This window comes from Haematobia irritans, chromosome 4 (genome assembly GCF_050003625.1).
Source record: "Haematobia irritans isolate KBUSLIRL chromosome 4, ASM5000362v1, whole genome shotgun sequence".
NCBI classification, from domain to species: Eukaryota; Metazoa; Arthropoda; class Insecta; order Diptera; family Muscidae; genus Haematobia; species Haematobia irritans.
Window position 1 is genome coordinate 88,222,587 of NC_134400.1, and position 19,004 is coordinate 88,241,590.

General features: G+C 36.8%; 1 protein-coding gene across 8 annotated transcripts in view; it reads left to right on the forward strand.

The window, feature by feature from the left end:
• Lmpt (four and a half LIM domains protein limpet) overlaps positions 1-19,004 on the forward strand; it is a 539,983-nt gene that overhangs the window by 394,270 nt on the left and 126,709 nt on the right. Inside the window, exons 1-5 of one of the 8 annotated variants that reach the window (XM_075308099.1) lie at positions 6,448-6,574; positions 7,404-9,878; positions 9,940-10,005; positions 10,823-15,664; positions 15,862-16,382. The exons of 3 other annotated variants lie outside the window; for them this stretch is intronic. In XM_075308099.1, the coding sequence (XP_075164214.1) occupies positions 7,749-9,878; positions 9,940-10,005; positions 10,823-15,523 (6,897 nt within the window). In that variant the 5' untranslated portion in view covers positions 6,448-6,574; positions 7,404-7,748 and the 3' untranslated portion in view covers positions 15,524-15,664; positions 15,862-16,382. Of the gene's footprint in view, positions 1-6,447; positions 6,575-6,623; positions 9,879-9,939; positions 10,006-10,822; positions 15,665-15,861; positions 16,383-19,004 lie in introns of those variants that run through there. 4 more of the 8 variants (XM_075308098.1, XM_075308097.1, XM_075308096.1 and 1 more) reach the window with 4 other exon arrangements.

Consider the following 19,004-nt stretch of genomic DNA (forward strand, 5'->3'; position numbering starts at 1 on the left):
CAGGAAGTTATTAACGAGTTTAAAAACACTTGAGAATAGAGTTATTTCAATTGGAGACTCCAAGCCGAAATTACAATGAACTACTTGATGTTGCAGTAAACGTGACGGCCGGTATTCGCTTATCCTTTCTTTCCAAAATTTCTGCAGAAACTAGAAGGAAAGAAGACTACTTGAGGCTTGCAAAAGTGATTTTTTGTTTAGAGAGAATTTTATAAAATCACGTTTTGGCTTATTAGAGCCAATTTCCATACAAATTAAAATTTTTAAAAATTGTAGCTAGTCATTCGCTAATGTCACTAAGGCTTAGATGAACATTATGGACCATGCAAACCGAGAATAGTTTGAAGTTGCGAATGAGAAATGTAAAACTAGTGGAGGTTTGAACAAAGCATTTTTTTGCATCCCTTTTATCGGGAAGCCTAACTAAATTAAATTAAAAAATATTCACAATTTCTTAAATTCAAAATTAGGTTTACGACTTTTGCGATAAACGTATGTCGCAAAAGTCACAGTTTGCGACAGGCCAACCCTGGGTATATTAGGCCTACAAATAGGTATGCCGAATATGGTGTATGTCGGCCCATGTCTTGGCATTGCCCCCATATAGACTGATCTCCCGATTTGACTTCTAGGACTTCGAGAAGTTGTTTTTTTATCTGATTTGCCTTAAATTGCATGTCTTACTATCGGAAGATAACAAATATGTTGTGTTCTCTACAATAGATTTTGTAAATAATTTAAAAAGTATACTTGTTAAATTTTAAATTTTATTATTAATTTTTTTTTTTATTATTTTATTATTAAATTTTTAAATTTGAAATAAATTATGACGATATAGCTATATACGTATGTAGGTAGACTTCACGAAGAAGTCTACCTACATAGGTCATACAATTTTGTAACGTAGCACTCACATATTAACCGATATTGCGATTTGTCTTCTTGAGCACATAGGTTAGATTAGTCTGGTTTTGTCAGTCTGAAATTTTCAAAAGATTTTCCAGAATTTTTTTCTGAAAAAATATTGACCTTACATTGAAGATTATTGAACCTAAATTTAAAGTCATAAAATTTACATAATATTACGGACACATTTTTTGTCTTCAATCACGAAATTAATTGATCCAATTAATTTTTAATTGAAATGTCTTCAATCACAAAAAAAAGTATCAATTAAAAAATTAATTGCAAATCAATACGATAATACTATTAATATTTGTGATTGATTTTTATTTCAATTAAAAAATTTGTTGAATCAATTAAATTTTTAATCGACTATTTTTGTAAAACTCAATTAAGACATTAATTGGAAAAATTTTCGTGAAATGGTTTTCTGTGTAGTTAAAATTTGTAAATTTTGCCAAAAATGCTTTCATCTTAAACTTTGTAAGTTAATGAAAATCTTTCTTCATTTCCAAAGATTTTGAAATTCCTTTAAAAATTTTGGCATTGATTCCGAGCCAAAGATACGGCTTCTTTAAAATAAATAAAATTTTTTTGGGAGCTGTAAATCAAGGCTCTATAAAATTAAAATTACAATCCACGTCTCATTTACTGAATGTTCATACTCTGTTTGCCATATCTTAGCACAGCTAGTCATGTACGAATACATGCCGGTTTAAAAATCCAAATAGTATAAAAATTTTAAGAAAAAATGTCTTCTTAATTTAAAAAGAAAAAAAATTTCACAGAAGATGCAAAATCCTCAAAATAAATCTTGGCATATTTTTTTACCCTAAACCACATAGTGGTCGGGGTATAATAACTTTGATCTGCCAAAAAATGTGCCTACCAGAAATATTGATTTAAGACCCCATAAAATATATACCGATCGACTCAGAATCACCTCCTGAGTCGTTCTAGCGCTTGGTGTCCGTCCGTCCATGTATTTGTTGTTCGCAGGATTCCGGTCGCAATTATTAACTGATTTTGATGAAATTTGGTATGTGGCGTTTTTTGGCACATATATATGTATCACCCGATTTCGATAAATGGAGTGAGATTGCGCTCATTTACGGACCGATTGGCATCAAATTTGCCACAAAGTAATCCAATTGACCACCCTTTAAGTCTGCCAAATCGGTTCAGATTTAGATATAGCTCCCATATATATGTATCGCTAGATTTTCCCAAATTTGGCCATAAGTCCCTTGTTTATCAACCGATCTGACTCAAAGTTGGCCAAATCTATTTTATTATTTACTATATGTGCAAAAAATAATTGAAATCGGTCCAGATTTAGCTATAGCTCCCATATATATGTATCGCCCGATTTTCGCAAATTTGGCATAAAACCCATATTTATCAAGCAATCTTACTCAAATTTGGCTTACACTAATCTTCTATAGCACTGTCGGTTAAGATTTGGATATAGTTCCTATATATATGTAGCGCCCGATTTTCAAAAATTTGCCCCTTATAACCTTATTTTTGACCATAGTGGCCTCATTTATTAATCGATCTTACTCAAATTTAGCACAAGGTAATCTCCTGTAATATCAACAAAACCTGCAAAATATAATCCAAATCGGTTCAGATTTAGATATAGCTCCCATATATAGGTATCGCCCGTTTTTAAAAATTTTAAGCCTTATAACTTTTTTTCTGACCAGAATAACCTTATTTAACACCCGATCTTACTCTAATTTGGCACAAGGTAACCTTCTGTGGTATCAACCAAATCTGGAAAATATCATCCAAATCGGTTGAGATTTAGATATATCTCCCATATATATGCATCGATCGATTTTCCCAAATTTGGCTATAATACTCTTCCAATGTTGCTCAAATTTCAAATAATAAATACATGTAGCTATTACATAAATCTACACTGAAAAAAAATATTACATGATATTAAAGATTACGCAGCCTCAATTTTAGGATGAGCAATTTACACACTATTAAGGACAAATTTCTTTAAAACAATGAAATTTTAATTAAAAGAAAGTTTACAATCTTTGCATCAAACATTTTTTTTCATTAAATTTGGGATACAAATTTTAAAAATTTGCGTCCCTTCGTTAAAGTTTCATGTCTTTAAGCTTAGGCAAATTTTCCTTAAAGTAAAGGAACACATTTTTTTGGAATTAAGAAAATCCTTTTTACTTCGAAGTTTCCGTCATAATTTGGATTTTTAAACTGGCATTTGTTTGTAAGTGAATAGCTTTATTAATATACCGGAAAAAATAGAATCAAAATTCGATAAATGAGATTTGTATCCTAATTTTAATTTTATATATCCTAGATTTAAAGCCAGATAGATCGCAAAAAAAATTCTTTATTTTAAAGAACCCGCATCTTTGGCTCGGAATCAATACCAAAATCCTTAAAGGAAGGTCAAAATCTTTGACCTTAAAATGTGTGTCTTAAATTTAGGACACACATTTTAAGAATTTGCGTCCCTTCGTTAAAGTTTCATGTCTTTAAGCTTAGGCAAATTTTCCTTAAAGTAAAGAAACACATTTTTGATTTAAAGAAATCATCCTTAAATTAGCTGAAATATTGAATCTTTAGATTTAAGATAAACACACTTCAAATATAGGCTAAGACTTATTTTGAGGATTTAGCATCTTTGGTTTAAAGTTTTTTTTTTTTTTTGGAATTAAGAAAATCCTTTTTACTTCGAAGTTTCCGTCATAATTTGGATTTTAAACTGGCATTTGTTTGTAAGTGAATAGCTTTATTAATATACCGGAAAAAATAGAATCAAAATTCGATAAATGAGATTTGTATCCTAATTTTAATTTTATATATCCTAGATTTAAAGCCAGATAGATCGCAAAAAAAAATTCTTTATTTTAAAGAACCCGCATCTTTGGCTCGGAATCAATACCAAAATCCTTAAAGGAAGGTCAAAATCTTTGGATCCAAGTAAACTTTTTTTTTTTTGAGTGTATTGCCATATTTTCAGAAATTTTGATTTATTACCCACACTAATTGAGCGATTTTTTCTTTTGTAATAATGGACTCAATATTAGTGGCATACTAACTCTGTAAGTTCAGAATCAACTATAGCTCCTAATATCAGACATTTCTGTTCAGATTGTGATAAAACTCCCATGTACCCCCTTAATGTTCTTAAATATGGAAATGCGGGGTTTCCCCAAACCTATACCATTGATACCCCACAAACAATGTTTACTAATTCAGTAGGGGTGGTTTAGGGTATGATATAGTCGGCCGCGCCCGACTTTCTACTTTACTCACTTGTTATAAGTAAATTTTAATTTTATTTGCTTTACTTTAAAGAAAATTTGACTTACGACTTTAATGGAGGTATGCAAATTTGAAAGATTCGTGGCCTAAGTTCAAAAATATATATTTTTAAAGCAAATATTTGAACTTTCTATTAATGAAAGTAATATGTCCTCAATAATGTGTAAAATGTGTACTAAAATTTAGATTGCATTATCTCTCATATTAGATCAATATTATTTTCTGTAAGTGGGGTGTAACGACCAGCACCCCTTTTACTAATTTCAGGGCTAGAAGTATGTCCTTGCCACAACAGATATCTCGGTCCGTTAGCAAAAAATATAAATATTTTAAATAGCAATAGTTTTCAATTTCCCAAACATTGGCGGTATCATTACGTATACGCAAAGAAAAAAAAACTTTTGGACAACGTGTACCGAAAACGTTTTTCTTTTGTTAGAGTTTTTTGAATTGCTTCGAAAAGTATACACTTTTATCACCAAAAAAATTCGTTTGTTAAAAATTTTTATTTTTTCAATAAAAAAAGTTATTTTTGAACCAACAACACAGTCCATTTCGTTTATATCAAACACTGTTCTTTTCTAAATTTAGGTCTTTAATAAGACACATTTTACAGTTCATAGTAAAAATTTGATATAGTAGAATGTAATGTTGAAAATTTTTTCGGAATCTTCCGATCATATCTGGAATATATGTAAAAAAAAAAAAACTTTGGTCGAAGCAGGGATCGAACCCACGACCCTTGGCATGCAAGTCAGACGTAGCAACCACTGCTCCACGGTGCCCAACTAAATGTATTTTTCTGTTAAATAAACTTTGTTTAATCGGCTCGTGGGCGCCGCAAGCTATGCTATATAAATATAACTTAGTTATATGGGTAATTGTCTATTGATGACAATAACGGCTACATGGCTCAGTGGATAGTTTGTTGGCTTACAAATTGCATGGTCCGCGGTGCGATTCTCCGTCCAGGCGAAAGGTAAAAAAAATTAAATTTATAAAATCGTATAATTTCTTCTACATTGTTTGTGTTACAGAAAAAGGTGCTAAGAACTAAAAAACTTCGTGGAAGTGAGAATGATGTGAGGGAAAATGCAATTAGCCAGAAAAAAATTTTTTAGTTAGTCTTTATGAAATTGTTTTTACATCCGGAAAAGAATAAACGTTTATCACAAAAAAAATATACTTTTCTTCCAAATACACTTCCTTCCAACGAAAAGCAAATGAGAAACGAACTTTGTTTGTCTAAAATTTCGTTTGGGAGGAAAGAATTATTTTTTTTTGCGTGTAGAGTTGAGGGAATGAAAAGATGTTAGTTATCTTCTCTTGAGTCAACTCTCCCTAATATTCGTCAGCCCATCCATTCAACTTGAATATGTATTCTTTTAAATTTCGTGGATTACGTTTATATTTAAACAATAATATTTCATATGTATAAAATAGTGTAAATTATTTTAATATTCCAATTTACCAGCTTTATTTTTGCAGCTGTGACTAAACAATGAAGCTGCATGGATCAATAATTGAAAAATCATTCAATTAAATCCTTTATGGTTTTTTGTCTTCACAAAGTCTTGATGAAAATTCGATAGCAACCAAAAAATAAAAATTAATTTTTAACGCAAAGAACAAACCCCCTATTATTGTAGAAAGTTATAAATCTAAAAGGAAAATGCATGGTACTAAATCATATGTTGAAATGTTTGAAAATTAACTTGAATTATTAAAATCTACACCCGACATGGTTGCAATCTATTTGTGGGCCTCACAGGGGCTAAAGATATTTTTTTAAATTCTATCATCATTTTATTTCCTTCAAAATAATAAAATTTCTTTAACAAAGAATATTTACTTATTTTGATTATATCGGCATTCATAATATAGCTTTGGTAAAAATTTATAAAATTAACCGAGTGTTACTTTCATGGTGGGTTCACATTTTTTTTTTTTGAGTGTACATGTGATTAATTTTAAAGAAAATCTTCGTTAACATAAATTAAATCTATTTTATATATATTCTGTCTAGTGTATATATGGCCCACTGTGCATGGCTAATAGGGACATCTAACTGCTAGCCACCAAATGTGAATTTCTTCTCATGTGTTTGTTTGTTTGAATTGTGCTCTCAACTCAACTCATTTCGTTGCTTTTGTTTTTGGCTTTTTTGCAAAATGCTTCTCCCCTGTTTTTATTTTTGAGGAGGTTCCTAAAGGCCAAAACAATCATTAACCAAGCAACTTTTAAAGCGAAAAGGCACAAAAGGTGCTGCGAATTTATTTGGCATTGGCCAAACGAAAAACCGACTACGACAACGACGTGTGTGTTCCGTGTCCACCTTGAAATTGGAGAAGAAATAGACGTAATATATATAATAAATATAATTATATTTTTTGGAGAAAGAGGTATTCCTTTGCGCGTATACGAAAATAATAAAGAGGTTCCATTAATCGATCTGTCTAATTCGTCATCATTTGGCATCTCGGTAAATGATCATCGACCGATTTCATCGATTTAGAGCGTGATTCATGTCTCATGTCGCGAGGTGAGACCAACGACACGCGTTTGTTTTGTTTAGAAATCTTTTTTGTTGTCGTTGTTGTTGTTGGTGGTGTTTTTGTTTTTGTGTTTTAAGCTGGTGTATTTAATTTTCAATTTTATTTCTATTTTTGATTGGTGTTCTAATTGCCAATTAAACAAAACAGTCAGCATCAGCAATCGGAAACATTAGCCAAATTCGCAAAGAGATTGCTCTCTGACATCAAAATCAAAACAAAAGCAAAAAACGGATAGCCATCCCAAAATTAACGAACAATCCATTTGAGATTGATTAGTCGCCCATCGATCGATTAACACGACAGACATATCCCCGAATCTCATTTCCCATTGGTAAACTGCAACGTAAACTGGTGGTTGTCGAGTGGTTAACATTTGTAGACGGCTAACATTTTGGAAACTGTCCACGTCATAGATCCAAACTCCCCACCCTAATAATACCGGTCGATCGGTTGGTTAATAGGCCATAAAGTGCAAATAATTTTGTGATTTTTTTTAAAGAAATTTTGGTGAATTACACAATCGCCTAGTGGTGAATATATTTTATATAAGGTCGTGAGCCGTTTTGCATTTTTCAAATTTGTGTGAAAGTGATTTCTAGTGAACATTTTTTCTTTCATATCTTGCATTTTGAGTGACACACACGTTGGCACACACACGCAATAAAAATTTGAACAAAACGAAAAAAAAATCATATTAATAATATTGCAAGGAAACGAAACAAAAGGAGAAAAAATTACGAAATTTTCAATTCTAAATTGTTTTGTGCCATCGAAAAATTGAATTCGATTACGCAAGTGGGATTCGAAGATCTCTCGCCAGTTACGCGTTAAAAATACCCCATACGATCCGTTGATCGAATTTCTCAAATTAACATCTCGGTCCAACACAAATCACCAGCCAGCAGCTGATCCCCACCCTCATAGCACCACCACCACCACTACCACCACGGGCCATCAGTAGTCTCAGTACATGTCAACATGGGTGATTTACTATCGGAATTTGGTGATTTGGTGTTTACACTGGTCATTGGCTATATAGGCGCTGTGGAATTTCTGTATGTGGTACGTCACCTCTATCACTGGTCATGCAATCATGACGGGCCCGATAGCGGTGAGGAGCATGACACAGACAGTTTGGCACGCCTGCAAGAGAATATGCGACAACAGCTGGCCAATGCCACGGCCACCGAGCAGGCAGCTGGAAAGAAGGTCATGAGAGATGGTGTCATGTACGAGGATGGTTTTCGTGTGGATCCCAATCAAGGGGACATAGATAAACTGAAGGATCAGTTGGCCAATAAAAGTGCCAAGGATGTGAAACGTCAAGAATTGGAAAAGGAATTGGACAATCAAAAACAAATTGCCGATAAAATACGTAAGGAATTGCAAGAGAAGGAGGCTGAAGTGGCCGAACGTCAACGCAAAGAGATTGAAGAGAATGAGAGAAGAATACGTGAAGCCGAACTAAAGCGTGAGAGAGAGCAAAGAGAGCGTGAAGAAGCGGCAGCCAAAAAACAACGCGAAGAAGAAGAAAGACGCCGCCAAGCCGAAGCAGAAGAGAATGCTCGCAAACTAAAAGAAGCCCAAGTAGAAAGTGAACGTAAACAACGCGAGGCAGAAGAGCAAGCCGAAAGAGAGGAAAATGAAAGACGTATGCTTGAAGCAGAACGTCAAATGGAAGAACAGCAACGTCTTGCCGAAGAAATGGAACGCGAGGGAGAAGAGCAAGCCGAAAGAGAGGAAAATGAAAGACGTATGCTTGAAGCAGAACGTCAAATGGAAGAACAACAACATCTTGACGAAGAAATGGAAGAAGAGAATGAACGTAAAATGCTGGAAATCGAACAAAAGCTTGAGGAGCATATGCGTTTGTCAGAAGCGAGTGATGAACTCACCGACAATGAACGTCAATTAATTGCCTCAATTAAGGAACGTGGTGGATTTGCTGAACAACGTGACGAAGCAAGTGATCAAAAAGAAGCCGAACTTCTGCAGCGAATATTGGCTGCTCGCGAACAATTGGGCGAAGAATCTGAGGAAGAGCAAAGTCAAAAGCTTTTCGATTTCGAGCGTGACAAGGAGAAGAAACAAAGACGCATTGAGGAAAATGCACGACTCTTTTTGGAAGCTGAAAGGGAAATGGCCGATTTGCAAGAGCAAATGATGGAAGCTGTACAGAAACGAGAATTCGAATCAGGTCTAGAGAGTGTCCCACAGACACCAGTCGTGGAAGAATTGTGTGTCAAAAAAATGATACACCCATTGGAAGATGAGACGTTATCGGGCCCAGTTTCACACCGTGTCAAAACCCAAATGGCTCAGAATCGTGACGACTCATATTCAAGGTCAAGCAAATCTCTTCTATTTCCGGGCATATCAGACGATGCCTCTTCAAATGAACCCATCTCCAGTCAACAATCTTCATTCAGTAATCAACCCTCGGATGAGATTACCACCGGTAATGAATCCCAATATCCCCAAGTGGAACGTCAAGAGCCCGAGGGCGAGGACACAAATGTTTCCCAAAACTACTCAGACGATTACTTAAGGTCTCTGGATGGTATCAAAGGGCGACCATTGTCACGAGAAGATCGTTCGGGTCGTCGTATTGCCTTCAAGAAACGTCGGTCCAGTGGCAGCTCAAATTCATCCCGTGATTCCCGTGCCTCTCGTGATGAAGAACTAAAAATGTTTACCTCTTTGGAAGAAGAGGAAATGCAAGCAGCCGGCCAATCTGAATTCACTCCTCTTCGCTATAGTAGTGAGCCAACGCTTAAGGTTAAAGGTCATCACAGGCGCCATAAACGTAGCCCCGCTAAGGATATGAGATCCGGTGATGAAAGTCCCCTTGAACGTCTGGGTGAGGAGAATGTAGATCCTTGGGGTGAAGTAGTTCGAGAGCCCTACAAACACACAGAATTCTGGAAGAGGGAAAAGGCCATGTCTATCGAAGAAGAACGTGAATTGGAAAAACCTTTGTCCAGCGAAGAAACAGCTTATGATACCGCCACCAATCTGCCAAGTGCTTCCTCCTTTGAGGAGGCAACTCAAATTCAAAATGAGAAAGCTTTAAGCAATCTAAGGAAGAAAGATAACCGAGATGATGGAGTAAGTTTGAATTATTATTCATAAGAATGAGTAATGCATCAGTATTCTTCTGATTACGCAGGCGGACGATACAAAGAACCAGGCTACAAAGGAAGAAGAAACATCCAGAAGTGATACCAATGAAAATGTAAGTATAAGTATTCTTAACTACCCAAAAGGAAAATTCAATTCGGAATTTCAAAAAAGTCCGCTAAGGCGGTTTAAATTTTCTGCGAATCTACGATATTCCACATATCCGCCTCTATTGACAGAACAATAAGAATGAACATTGGGCCTGTTTTCATGTAGTACTGGATAAGAAAATCTTTGCTCGCTGAAAGGGAGAACAATGGCAGATTTATTAAGAGCGAGTACATAAATATACAACCTTGACATCAGCTTTTTAAACTCAATCACAATTAGTTAGGGACCTTTTTAATTTGAAATCTGGACTATGTTCTACTAGTTCCATAAGAGAGAATTAATTACAATAAATTCATCCTTACTACTTTCAATGCAATCATTCACAATAAATTGATATTGTGAATTGAGCTATGCCATTTTATAGAATTTCAACATCGGTTGTTTAAATTCAATCACAGAAATCTAGAGGCATTGTAAATTTAGAAAATGCTCGATGATCTTGGGGGAAAAAGTAAATATATTTTCACCATCACCATTGCTATCAATCACAATAAACTGCTATTGTGAATTGAGGAAACATTATTATATCAAAATTCTGCATTGAAATGATGCGTCTTCATGAATAGAATTCAAATAATGTTCGCAATAATCCATGTCCAATACTACATAAGGATAACAGGCCTATTGTTTTGTCAATCAAGCTGCGGATATTTTTGGATGTTTCTAACACTTGCCACACTTTCACAAACACGAAATGCTTTAATTAAACACTTGATGCTTCTATGCTTTTCATAATGCTTTTGCTTGGCCTTAATGTGTAGCTTCAAACCTCCAGTACAACGAGAAAAGAGGCTTCCCCTTCATCCTCGACATCTTTACGACGTAGTCCTCGCGTTGAAGAAATCGATCAGTATGAAGAACGGTGGAATGAATCAAATACCGGAGCACCAAGCTCTGCGGGTAACACACCAATGATTACGGTAGATAAATCTCAAGATTTTGGGCCTTGGCGTGATCAGTATGGTCTGATGATGGAGGGTTTGAGTGATTTCTATGATTTTACAGCATCGGTTAATCCATCACGATCACGATCGACATCCCGCAATCCATCACCGTCCAGCACAGCCCCTAATACGCCACAGCCGAAAAATGTATCCTTTGAAATGAGCAAAACTGGAGCAGAATCTGGTCAATCGGTGATGGATGTCTATGACGATACTAATGCCTTGGATGCCAATGAATTGAGTAGGGAAAATATAGGCAACTTTTTGGATTCAATTCAAGAACAACAGCTACGGAGTGTAAATAGTGAAGATACCTCTGAGGTTTCAGTGAATTCATTGAATACCCATTTACAATATGTCACGGATGACCACCCCGAAGAAAATGGGCCACAAATCGCCATACCACTTTTAAATGTAATTGCCGATTCAGATGATAACAATGTGGAAATGCAAGAGAGCAACGGGGACGACATGAACTCTCTAGTTGCCAATCTGCGTTCCCAACGTATTGGCTCCTCTTCGCGGTCTCGGTCTAAATCACCTTTGCCAACTCCACAAAATATACAAAAAAGCTTAGATTCACGACGCTATAAAATGATCAAACACAATGAGGACGTCTTGGAAAAATTAATTGAAACGAATTTATTGCCCGAATCAACGGAGCCTACAGATGACACACTTGAGTCCTCCACGGTTGACAGAAGTAGATCTCGGTCTCGGTTGTCCTCAAATTCAAGTGACGAGACTGATTCCCGAAGATCGCGTTCAAAGTCACCACTCCCAACTGCGGAAAATATTCAAAGAAGTCTGGAGACGCGACGTCATAAAAAAATTCAAGAAAACGACGAAATTCTGGAGAAGTTAATTGATTCTAACTTATTACCCGAATCTGTTGATATTGAAATATTGGAACCATCACCATCAGCTAATCAAGATAATGATGATTGTTCCAAAGAAGCTATGAGTTTATTAGTGGAGAATTTAAGAAGAGAACGAAGCAGATCTCGATCACGTTCGCGATGCCGTTCACCCTTACCAACTGCGGACGCATGTGATGACCACTTCGACAATGAGGGGCTCATTGAAAAGTTCTCTCAGCAAATGCAAAACTCTGAACCTCCTCCTGTTTTCACAGCTCCCTTAGTTTCAATTGAGATAACGGAACCAGATTCCTCCAGAGAAAACGACGATGAATACTCCCGTGAAAATATGGACTCTCTGGTACAATCTTTGCGGGTAAATAGATCACGTTCTCGTTCTAAAAGTCCCATGCGTTTGCCTACAGCTGAAAATCTGAGTAAAAGTTTAGAGGCCAGACGCAGCAAACGTATCGAATTGAATGATGAAATTCAACAACAACTGGAAGAAAGAGCACGAACCCCAGAACCCCCACCATTGACAGTGGAGTATGTTTACGAGTTTGTGGAAGCTCCAGACGAAAACCGAGAAAGAATGTCTAGATCCCGAACTCCTTCTCGTTCACCATCGCTGGCAAAGAAACCTTCCGAAGCCACGGAAGGTAACCCTTTCTCTCGCAATCCATCCAGGGCTACATCACCCTCTCAAGATTCAAATTTTCATGTAATGCTTAACCTGGAAGGTTCTCAAAATAGAACTCTTTCCAAAAAATCGGAAGAACGTGAATCATCGTTAGCCGACCGCCAAAAGCAGTTGGATGAAGAGGCCTTGGATAAACTGAGGAACGCATCCGAAGAAGTTGAACTGAGAACTTTGTCACCACCCAACACTTTGAGTGTAGAAGAGACCAAGTATCAAGAAGAAAATGATCTTCTAACCGACCTTCCAAAGGTAGAGCAGCGTAAAATGATGCGCTGCTCACCCACCACTCCCGATTATGATCGTACCATATCACAAGAAATGAAGGATGTCGAACGCATCAAACAAGAAATGTTGGAAAGTGGATTTAAGCGTTCGACATATGTAGGTGAATCAATGGATTTTGTTGGACGCGAATATGAACCTCTGAGAAGAGAGGCAGCTAGATTCCAGCGTTCCAAAAGCCCTTCACCTTCCTTTTCGGAAACACCAAACGATCCGAGCCAATTGACTGCGGCCGAAAGACGCCATATACAAGATTTGGTTTTAGCCGAGTTAACCGAATCTAGTGAAGCAAGAAGTACTGGCGCCATTCGAAAAACCCCCAGTGGTGAAGTATCCATATCTACTGAATCTACAGATGGAACATCTATTGATCCAACATCGGAATATGAAGAGATGAGGCGCAGAAATGCCGAGTTTCGTCGATCGGCCAGTAAAAGCCGTTCCCCTTTGGGAGACACTGAACTGGCAGAACTGAAAGCAATCGATGAAGAATCTGCCAGACGCGAATATCAAGACATGGTCCTAGACCAAGTCTCATATAACTGCGAGAATTTCCAAGAGTTTTCACGACACTTGAACACAAATTTCATGGATCGAAGAGCTTCTGATTCAGTATTGATAAGCAAATCGGAAGATAAAGAATATGACGAAACCGACATAGAACCCGAGGAGTATCATCATTTCCGCCGTTTTTCTTTGGCACAAGAACAACCAGAGGAACAATATCCCGACGATGATTATATTTTTATAGAACAAGTGGAAGTAAGATCCCGAAGTGGATCTAAAACATGGTTTACGGAAGAAGTCTACAGAGGAAATACAAATGAGTTTTGGGAAGATGAAGGAAATCAGCATTCACCAGAAGCAGGTGAGCTAAATGAAGATGAAGAGGGTGAAGTAACTTCTGCAGATGCAGAAGACGAAGAAGACCTCTTGAGTCTTTCAAAAGATCTCTCCCCTGACGCAAATGCTGAAGATCTTGGAGAAATTGAGGATAACAGTAGCCAGGTGGATGACGACAATGAACCTTTTGAATTAGACGATGACTATGATGATGAAGAGTCCAACGGTAGTGAAGATGATCGCCGCACTGTAATTGAAGTTGACGATGAAATCGATGAGGATATTTCGGATTTTAATGAACGTGGACCTGCAGAAGAGTCCCATCATGAGCAATCGGAATGTGAGGAAGCAGAGCGTGAAATGGATAGATATGCTGGGCGCGAAGCTAGTGATTGGGCCCAAGTAGAGGGTGACGAGACTGCATCGACGGAAGAGGCTGATGGTGCAGTGGGCGCTGCCAGCAGCTCACCCTACGACTCGGATTCGTTTGCCATAGACCAGATTTATGACGACGCCATTCGAAATCGCAAGCAATCGGGTATACTAAGGGAATTCGATACCATTCTCAGTGAACTGGGCAAGTTTTCCCGCGAAAACTCAATCAAAGACATTGACGATCAATATGCACTGTGGTCGAAAACCCATAAGAAGCCCAAGATCATTGATTTCAACAGCAATTTCCTGGAGAGTGAACGACGAGACACTGAAATGCGTTATCTGGGTGATGCCGTTAGTTCAGCACGTCAATCCACGCGACTACGTTCGCGCTATGGCTACAGTCCCGTATTACAGTCTTCCACCATGCCGGATGACATTGAGGTAGATCTCAGCTACAAACCTAAGAGAGAATACAATTGGCGTAAGAACTTTAGACTATCCGATGACGACATTACCGAGTCTAAAGAGAACTCTGTCCCAGAACAGACCAATATGTCAGACAATCCCCCCGAGAATATGCCACGAGAGGAAAATATCGATTGGGAATTGAATGATGACAGAGAGGAAGCGACCACATTCGAGAGCCGTAAATTCAGTTTAGGTGGTGAAAGTGTGACTTTGTTTAGCCAGATTCAGGAGAATGCTCAAGAGATCGAAGAATCTGGTGCAGTCTACGCGCCATTAGAAGAGATCAAAGAAGAAGAAACATTACCCTCATCAATAAGTGAGGAACAGACAGAAATACCCAAGAAAAAGAAAACCAAAAAGAAATCCCGCAAGGATTCCAGAGGCAGTGTAGAGGTCTTGACTCGCGATGAAGACAATGATGATTATGAACGTCCTGTCTATAGTAGACGCAGCAGTAGCATTCAAATGGAAACGGATTCACCTAAGCGTAAATCTCGTTCCAGACGCAGTTCGCGAACTAGCTTAACAAACGAAGAGCCGCTTGGCAAGTTTTCCCCTCAGAGTAATGTAGCCTATGCTGATCCCATTTGTGATTTAATGGAAGAGTACACTGAAGTTAAGGAGACCACTAGACCTAAGAAGATAAAGAAACGCAAGAAGACTAAAGAAGTCAGAGATGTTATGGCCGATGTGGTTGAAAGTCCCCGCGAAGAAATGTTCAATGGAGCGGAGATTGAGCTACCTCCAGAGGCTACAGTTTCGGCAACAATAACCCCCGAATCGGCTAGCGTCAATCTTTTGTCTACCTTAAGTCCCCAAGAGAGTATTTGCGTCACTCCAGGTTCGGAGGAATCCGAACTCGGTATTAACTCAAATCAAACCACAACAGATGCATCGAACTCAAACCACAACAGTAATGCTAGATCGAGCACATTCTCGCTATCGTTTGACATTTTGAAGGATGCCAACTTCTATCCATTATTCTAGACTACTTTTAAACTCCCTCAAGCTCCTCCAACTCAAACCTGCACCACCAATTCGAGTGGTATGTCTCCATCTCTTGATATTCTGAAGGATGAAAGCACCTTTCCATTATTCTAGGGATTTCTGCAGTTCGTACCAAACGAAGCAAGTACAAATGTGTGCAGTAACAATTGTTCCATGTTCTCGTGGTTATCTTCGTTTGTCGTCAGAGTTGTATCTCGTTTTACTGTGGTTGCTCATTGTTTCTTTTTGTGTCACACATTTATATGTCAGTGTATTCTCATTATTAAAAATTTTTAATTTTAATTTTATTTTTAATTTTTTCTTTATTTTTTTTTTAGACACTTTCATGAAATAGAATTTAGAAAAAGAAAACACAATAGCAAATGCACGTTTATCGCTTCCAGTCCGTCCCATCCTGCCTGACTGCTCGCGCGTTGTGCGCCAGCCATGCACTTGAGACAGAAATCGATACGCTAAACGCAAAACCTAGCCACCACCACCATTATTTATCGATGCCACCACCACCACCAATTACGTTTAGACCGATAGGATCCCATCTCTGTAAAACAAAAACCAAATCAACAAAGAGAACCAAAAAGACATAGTTCTCAATAGAAGATGCATATCGTCCAAGGTGTTTGCCTTGGTTGTGCCATGTTCAATGTCGAATGAGAAATTTTGTAAAAACCAAAAATCCAAAGAAAAACAAATAAAAAAAAACACTGAAACAAAAAAAATTGCATAAAATACATACGTATACAATTTTTCTAGTCTCTAAATACGAATTTAGTTTATAGAATGAATAGTTTCTTAACTCTACACAGAAAAATTTAAATAAAAAACAAGTAAAGAAAAAAAACTGAAATGAAAATTCTTTGCCTTATTTCCTTCCTCATCGAAGAAGCTAAATGTGAGCATTCTTTAAAGTGGTATTGAGGTTTCCATTAATGTTTCTATTTGGAAAGACTTTATTAAGTGATATCCATGGAATGCGGATGCAAGTCGTGTATATATGATCGTCTATTTTTTTTCTACTCGTGTTAGGGTTTTTAGTCAAATCTCCTCTATTTGTTCCACCCGGAATGTTTACGCTGATATCTGTCCTAAAATTGATCTCTTCCCGAAGGGAAGGTAGATAATGGCACCAACAAAATTTTAATTGTTCACATTGCATTCGATCATTGGCCAACTAAAAATAAAAATGGTCAGACGAAACCCCCAACGAGAGACAGCAGCAAATACGAAAATTTCAACAATGTACAGTAGCTCACAGCATAATAGAACATCAAAAGAAATATAAACCCACCATGAAAGGCAATGTAGGTATGTTTTAGAAATTTTTAGCTAAAATATTTTATTAAATGAAACATGATTCAATGAAGTTGAAAAATCATACACAAAATCTCTAGATTTAACATTTAAGCGACGTGATCGACTATATTATACCATGCAACAATTTTGGATACCATCGGAAGTCCTTGAAATTTGTTGGGAGCTACACTAAAAAAAAACAGTGAACCCACGGGAAAGAAATTTTTAGTTAGTAACTAAACTGTATTGCAAACGGAGATGTCACGCGGATTTCACAAAAATAAGTAAATATTTTTCGAAAAATTCAAGAAAATTTATTAGACATAGTTAATTTTTTTCACTTGTTAAAGAAGGAAAAAGCTGGAGTTCAACATTGCAAGAATGTCTTTAGTGCCATACGAAGTTCACGATGGGCGCATTTGTGGTAAAGTTTAAAATTTTTTAGAAATTCTGAACTATATTGTGGGAAATACGAGTTGAGGAAATCCTTATGCTCTATTTATGTATAATTCTTTACCATTGTTTTTGTTAATTTGACTAAAGCACGCAACAAATTATTAAAGTCAAGGAAACTGCCTCAAAACCTAATAATTCCATGAACTAAAATAGAATTAAAATGGTTTTAATGTCACATAGTGTTCACTGTTGTTTTTTTTTTGAGTGTATATATAAATAAACCAGCAAAAAAAGCGTCGCCAAAAAAGTAATGAAAATGTTCTTTTTAGATCCGAAAGTGATGCAAAATTGACGCAGAAGCTATGAATTTAACATGGGCTTGTCATAGGACGGAAGTCCTCCATTTCAACAGCCGTTGCACTGAATCTGCATCACTTCTTTAGGTGTGATCAGAATTCAATGTTTTGGATGTAAATTAAAAAATTCTGTAATATTTTGTCAAATAAATCTTTTTTATAATTTTTAATTGATTCTAACGCTTGTCGGAAACGTTTGACATCAAATATTTTCAAAAATTCACAATTTTTTCAGATTGGATTTAGCACCTTTTTCGACAAAATTTAAATGATTTGTACAATTTTATGAATTCCTACTTTGTTTCTAACCTATTTGAAACAAAAAAAAGTTAAAATTACCCATTAAAACTATGAAAAAACCAATTTATAACAAATTGAATTAAAAGAACTTCCTGGGTAGTTAAAATTAAGAACATCATTGGGAGTGCATCTTCTGGAGGTGCTTTTAAAGTTGTGCCTTTGGAAGAACTTCCATTTTTTGTTTGCTGGGAAGTTTTTAAAAATTTAAATTTATTTTGTTATACCCTCCACCATAAGATTGGGGGTATATTAATTTTGTCATTCCGTTTGTAACACATCGAAATATTGCTCTATGACCCCATAATTTATGGGGTCGTGGTGAAATTCTGAGTCGATCTAAGCATGTCCGTCCGTCCGTCCGTCTGTTGAAATCACGCTAACTTCCGAACGAAACAAGTTATCGATTTGAAACTTGGCATAAGTGGTTGTTATTGATGTAGGTCGGATGGTGTTGCAAATGAGCCATATCGGGCCACTTTTACGTATAGCCCCCATATAAACCGATCCCCAGATTTGAGCTCCTGAGCCTCTTGGAGGAACAAAATTCATTCGATCCGGTTGATTTGATTGATTTGGTATGTGGTGTTAGTATATGGTCTCTAGGTTAGGTTAGGTTAGGTTAAAGTGGCAGCCCGATTAAGATTCAGGCTCACTTAGACTATTCAGTCCATTGTGATACCACATTAACTAAAAGTACCTATTACATATGGGCACTTCTAGTTTTAACCGCTGAACCTTCTTGATTATTTTTCTTTGTTGAACCAACCAGATTGTTCCAAAAACAGTAGCAGACTGCTTAAGTTAACGTTTTCCAGATCCGCCAGTAATCTGAAGCTATATGCTCCTAAAAGTTGCTTGCGCTTTACACAAAATGCAGGACACTCACACAAGAGGTGTTTAATTGATTCTTTTTCCTCCGCATCATGACAGCTCATACAATAGTCATTATACTTCGCGCCAATAGTTTTTGCAAAATCGCCTATCAGGCAGCGACCCGTTATAGCAGATATCAGGAGTGATATCTGACGTCTCGAGAACATTAGCATATCTAGTGTGCGGTTTAAGTTGAAATGGGGCCATATTTGCTTGGTGTCGTTACAACCCTTGCAATTCTCCCA